The sequence below is a fragment of the Melanostigma gelatinosum genome, assembly GCF_949748355.1.
Source record: "Melanostigma gelatinosum genome assembly, chromosome: 14".
In the NCBI taxonomy this organism is placed as follows: domain Eukaryota; kingdom Metazoa; phylum Chordata; class Actinopteri; order Perciformes; family Zoarcidae; genus Melanostigma; species Melanostigma gelatinosum.
This window is the reverse complement of record NC_136647.1, coordinates 16,150,598-16,157,038: the sequence shown is the minus strand read 5'-3', so window position 1 is coordinate 16,157,038 and position 6,441 is coordinate 16,150,598. Positions and strand designations below refer to the sequence as shown.

The 6,441-nt window shown below is 47.1% G+C and overlaps 1 protein-coding gene across 1 annotated transcript in view; it reads right to left on the bottom strand.

Moving 5' to 3' along the window:
- Window positions 1-5,656: 5,656 nt before the first annotated feature.
- The window catches only part of LOC306788044 (oligodendrocyte-myelin glycoprotein-like), a gene marked incomplete at both ends in the record, with an annotated part of 2,166 nt that continues 1,381 nt past the window's right edge, over window positions 5,657-6,441 (bottom strand). The window contains one exon of the mRNA XM_079283372.1: window positions 5,657-6,441. This exon is cut by the window's right edge and continues 620 nt beyond it. Within this exon, the coding sequence (XP_079139498.1) occupies window positions 5,657-6,441 (785 nt within the window).

Sequence of the window (6,441 nt, the reverse complement as noted above, 5' to 3'; positions counted from 1 at the left end):
GTTTTGAGAAGAGGCATCCTGTTTCCTGTTGCAGTAATCATTTTACACCCTCAGAATCCTCACTTGACCTTGGAGAAATTGCCCCTGGATCATGCATTAACCCCCTTTCCTCCACACGGATTCCTACATGTAATCTGTTGGTGAATCACAAAATATACTAACCTTTGAATGCCTGGAGGTACGAAAACACGTGGTGATAATCGTGAAAATGTGTTCGGGGGCTTTTCACGTTGTGATACATCATATGCATGCCTCTCTCAGAGGCTCGCCGTGTGTTTTGGGCACGCAAAGGAATCCACTACGCATGAATCCAACACTAAAAGATAGCTCAGACTAAACACCTTCCATCGCTGCCATGAATTTGTTGGGGATATTGTTCAAACGCTCTTGAGACGTTGTTAATTTGATCCTTCGGATTTTGTGAATAATTTGGTATTGATCTCTGTGGACCTCTGGAGGGCCTATGATATTGGAATTCAGAATCCAGAGGAAAAAAGCGGCCGAGAAGGCTGCAGATGTGAACAAATTGTCTCCCTCTAGTGTCCTCTCCTCCCTGTTTCTTGGTTGCTGCATGAGCTAAAGCGCCTCTCAGACTGCAGGGAGGGAGCCAGACCGAGACATGCATAATTGACAGTCCTATTTCAGGAATTAGCCGCCCGCCAAACTGCAGGCGACCTGCTCTTTCATCTCGCCTCGGGTAGCTTAGCATCTTGTGGGGGGTACATTTCGGCCACATCTGATAGCAAACTGATGACTTTAAGGAATGACATTTCCTCCTCTCATCGTGGATTTGTACGTTTCCAATGGGTGGTTGTGTGAAAACGTCGTCGACTGATCCTGACATGTGAGGATCACTGGGACCGTGTGCGATTGTTAACACACAGAGAAACTGTTTGAAGTCAGATCAGTGGGGACGGGTGTTCTGGTGATGAGTGATTTCTCTCCCCCATTATGCCCTCTATAACTGCGCAGATGAGTTAATTAAGCTCTGCCAGAGGCTACGCACTAATATTCCAGGTAGATGGTCCATCGTGATATTCAGACATCCACATTATTAAAAAGAACTAAACTGTAATATGGACTTCGAATAATCTGAAAGGCATAAGGCTCCTCAAAGCCTGCAAACGACCCTTGTAAACGTTGGAAAATGTTGTATTCCCTTGCACCAAGTGCCCAAAGGCACCTCAAGGTCCCACTAAACAGCTCGCAGCACAGCAGATAATCGCAGATCGGAACAGTTCCGCAGAATCCCTCCAAATACACACACTTCTGTTGTGACAATAAAGGCCGAGCAAGTCTCCATTTTTTTCTCCGACCTCGCTATTAGAAGATCATTTGCATGTGGGGCTCTTTAGACCAATCGGGCTCGAGCACAAGTGGGCGATGACGACATCATTTACCTGCTCCACTGGGCTGGGAGATAAGCTCATGCCCCCCGCTGCTCCCTGGAATGTTCTGGCTGCCTTTTTTTTGAAGGACTCCAGAGAGAGCCGTGTGTTGCAGATGACGACGAGTGGCATTAAAGCACTGCAAGGAGCCGTCCCCATCACCTGTACAGCCAGAAGTGCGGAGGAAGATGTGCATGTTGGCCTTTTGGAGGGCTTTGTTCGAGGCAGAGGGAGCGACGGACCCCTCCCCACGCAGAGACTCAGTCATGTAAGTTATATCAATCTTTGTGGGGATTTTAAATTGAGCATGAGCTCCCCAAATCCCCCCCCCCCCCCCCTATTCTCTGTCAAAGTACATTTTGTTGAAATCCTCCTCAGGACAGCTGTGCAAAAATGCTCTCTGGTTTATCATGCAAATTCACAGGACATGCTCAACAGTGTTGAGGGTTGAGGCACACTCATGCACAGCACAGCTGCATTTGTTGTTGCTCGACGGACAAACTGACGCACAAGAAGCCGGCAGATTTCTAGCCTGAAGAACTATCCTGTACCCAGTTTCACTCTCTCTCTCTGTCTCGGAGTTTGTTTATATGAGTGCATATGCTACGCCTCAGACATTTCTTTTAAAATCTTCCGGAAGCTTAGAACGGCACAATAAAGCATGGCCTCGCTGGACACACCGGCTAAGTGGGGCTTTCTGTCCTCCGGCTCTCTCCTTTCCCTTTTTACCTTATTTACTTTCCCCCTAACTGGCTGCCACTATTTATTCTCCCAGTTGCCAACCACTTCCTATATTCTGCAACCACCGACCTTAACACTGACCTTGCCTTGTCTGTGCCAGTGAGACGAGGGCGAGAGATACCATATCCCCCCACCCCCGCTATGCTGCAGGGTTTGATTTTTTTGCCTGTCTCATCAGTCCTCCGGCTGCTGGAGTACGCCTTGTTATTTCTTTCAGATTCCTACTCGTTTCTCCTTTTCGGCTGATCAGTGCCCAGACTGGAAAACATCGCTCTTGTCTCAAAGAGACGGGCGAGAGCCTCGGCGTATGGACCCTAGCCGTCGATACAGATTAGGTTTATCGGATAAAGTTTATCTGCAACATCTGCGCGTCCTTTGGTTGGGTACCGGCCTAATTCTGGGGCACAATTGATATTGTGACGCATGCCTCTAGGGAGGTCGAGATTGGCAGCCATTGTTTCAGCAACAAGCAGGCTGCAGTGGCCTTTTCAGGCCATGTCAGTGTGCATCTGCGTGTGTGTGAGCTTTGGTCTGTCGTGACGGTCTGCAGTTGTTGTTTTTATTCAAAATCTCCACCTGAGTTGCATGTTTGGTGCGTTGAATTACAGTAAACTCACATGTGTTGCCGGGCAGAAAAGCACACCTTTTGTGTGTATTCTAAACAGATTTTCTTTTTTTCTTCATCAAAAGGTCCTTTATCAAGGGAAGGTTGTGTCCTGGAACACAATCCCTCTAAGAATTGCTCTAATGTTTTGGTATAAACATTCATTTCTGTCCCGCCACCACAAGAGGGCACCTAGAGCCCATGTAATCAGAACAGGAGCTGATGTCATTAGTGCGTCTGGTGCGTCTGGTGCGTGTGTGTGTGTGTGTGTTCATGGAGGTGGTTTGAAGTGACACGTCTCCTGTGTTCCTTTCAGGAGTGGCGAGTCTGCAGTCACACCCAGGTTCCCCGCCTACAGTGGCCTTATGGCCTCTCACGCAGAAGGGAAAGACTGTGTGACCTCCACAGTGAGGGGAACAGCTAATGCTGGGCTGTTTGCTGGGCTGCCTGTTATTTCTGTAGACAGTGTAAAAAAAGGGGACTTTTTCCAGCAAAGCGTATGAAATAAACTCCTTTTGCACACTCGCATAGATGGCCTGCACAAAGACTGTAATACACTACAGGTTCTTTAAGCCTTTCTGTCTGCCATCGTCTGAACACTGTGATGTATATAAAGCTGATGGGGACTTAAATGTACGAGAACACAAGAGGGCAGTGGGGTTGCCAGGTACAAAGCAGCACACTGGGGGGGGGGGGTGAGTCTTATTGAGTGTGGCTGAAAGAAAGAAGGCATGCTCACTCAAAACAAGCCCGGGTGGAGAGATGAAGAGGGGAGGCATGGCAGCAGTAAATGATGCTAGCCCTCTACACCTTGTCAGTTATTATAGGAGCCAGAAGAGAAATCTGACATTACTTTGTGTTGTCTACAGAGAAAATAATTGGCCAGCAGGCCAGCTCGCTGGCACCTTACAGTACTTTGAAGAGATGTTTGAAAGTTCTGCAGCTAAAGTTAGGAAACACATCATGTGTTTGTTGAGGATGAGAGAAGTATGAAAGCTGCAGAGCGGCGACTAAACGAATGGCAAGCTTGACAATAAAACACAATTTAAACCAAAATGACTTTCTAGTGATTCTCAACCCTTTCTTCCCAAAAAACCCATCTGTTTGTTGGCAATAATAAACCAGGCCGTTTGATCGTGCTTTGTGCTGGCAGTAATCATTTGGCTGATTTGTTGGAGTAAAGTCAATAAGATAATCATTTAATAATTAATAAATGATTAAGTGAAGATGCAAGTTAAAGGTGAAACTGAGACTTGGGGGAGAGAAAATAAATGTTTGAGCTCTGACTCATGCTCATAAATACACAGCGCACCAACCACTAGTTTCTTTCTGTTTTGGCTTCTGTGTGTCAGCTATAAATACACCGAATTTATTCAGCAGGTGTTTGAGTTTTGAGAAGGAAGGGTGCTGTGCAGATACAATGATCAGTTGTTTTTGACCTGAACATGATGTCAATGTATCCAGTTGTATAGTTTTTTTCTGTGTCAGAAAGAAGGGAATGAATTTCTCATTTCAATTTTGTTCAGATTTATGCGACCGGCTTATACATCACATGCTATGCTGGTCTCGCATAAAGCAGGTTGATCTTTGTTCACTGATCTTTTAGGAAACTAACTTCGACACAGAGTGATTGCTCAATGACCTACAGAGAAGACTGCGTTTGTTCTGAGCTGCGAAGCAAGGTCCATCTGGAATAAGTGCCTCTGTACTGAATGAACCTTCCCTCAATACACGCACTTAAAAACAAATCTATGCCTGTTCAAATACGAACAAGTAACCGTTTGATCTATTTAATTGCGTTGAACAACTTCAGCCCCCATGAGGGTTGGCACCTGTGTCAAAGTCCCATGGGAGGTGCAGCCATTGAATACAAAGGAAAAGAAAGAAAAACAGGCAGTTTGTCTGCCCTCTCATGAGACACTCAGTGAAAACATCTGTCTTGCAGTGCACGAAGACAAAGGTGGCGTTAAACAATTCAAACAATCATCAGAAGATAGCAGATATCAGTTTTATTTGAAGAAGTCGCCCAGTGGAAGTGTGTTCCACTGTTTCTTCCGAAAGCCTGTGCTTTAATGCTCTGCGGCAACATCGCAGTATAGGTTAGCATTCCTGGAGCGTTCAATCACCATGCAGATCATTTGCACGAGCATCGCTGAATCATGAAGGACACTTAAGTTTGAGGTGTGATCGAAATACAGACGCGGCACTTGGCACTCAGAGTTTGTTAAAGATAGTGATGCAACATCGCCCATTGGTCCCACAGAGTCCCCCGTTGGTCCCTGTTATGCGCGTGGCATGACCAGTTTCTTACACACACACACACACACACACACCCTGTGCCCGGAAAAGATCTCTCCTCTGGTGAGTGACATGGTTTGTTACATGAAACAAATAAGCAGGCATCAAGGATATCTATTGAAATTGGCAAAAGAGACTAAATAAGTTTTGAGTGCCATACCTTTTTTAAAGCCAGTGCAATAACATTTCAAAAATATATGACCATAATATGACCAAAGCAACATCTCAGCCAAATACAGGCAACATTCAAAAACAAAAAGGGAAAAATATTAATTTGTAGGTCTTATTGTGGACTGGATAGCATTGAAATAGGTCAACTGCAGCTGCACATGAGCACCAGGCTACATTCAGTTACATAAGAACTGATACCTGGATGTATAGTGCCATCATGTGCTGAGCTATATTCATTACAATGTTATTATTTCCCATTTGAGTGGAGGCTTGTAAAAAGGCCAATTATTATAAAAGTAGCATCATACCACACTGAGAATAGCAGGGATTGCTAAACTTTGTATTCTAAATGACCTTTTAGCTTGGAAAGTGTGTAATATACAAACATGAAAGTACTACAACAGTCAGCAGTCTTGTTTGTGCTCATAATTCACAGCTGTTTTTTCTTTGTCTTTCAGAGGACTCGTTGCAGAACGAGAGACAGAAGCCCCAGGTTGTGTAGGAAAGGGCACGAGGAGCGAGTCGCCGGTGTCGGGCCGCCATTGCTGTTGCCGCTGGGAACGGACTGATTCTTCCTCCTCACGCTCCTGGTGCGAAGAGTGGTTGTCTTCTTCGTCTGGATGGAGGGGCTCTCCGTTGTAAAGAACTGGTCCGTGGCCAGCGTCACGTCAGACCCGATGGCCGTTTCAGTAGCGAAGCGTGTGTCGGGAAAAGAGGATGCGTCGCTGGTGTGGAGTGAGTCAGCGGAATCAGTGTGGAACACGTGGTCTGCGGCAGCTGGGCCAGCAGATGCAGAGAGGGGATTAATAGTTGGCTGTGTGCCCGCGCTTCTGGGTCGCGGGGTGGAGGTGCCGATGGGTGTGGCTGTGAGAGGGTGGTGCTGCATGGTCAAGGCCTCTTTGGGGTTGTGCGGGGTGCTTTGCAGGGAAGAACCAGACGAGTACCACCACCCGGTGACGCTGGCCTCAGGGGACATGGAGCTCAGGTCCTGGGCACTCGCTGCAAGGGGGGGCAGGTTGTAGGAGGCAAAGTGCCACCCTCCAGTACTGCCAGGGCGCACCCCTCCACAGACAGGCTGGGTGTGGCAGGGGCAGCCCAGGACGCGGGCAGGCGTATGCTGCGTCCAGGACAGTAAGTAGGTGATGTCGGCATAAAGGTGACAGGCCCAAGGGTTGTCGCCCAGAGTGACGACTCTAAGAGACTTCATCTTGTCAAAAACTCCAATTGGCAGCGTGGGAA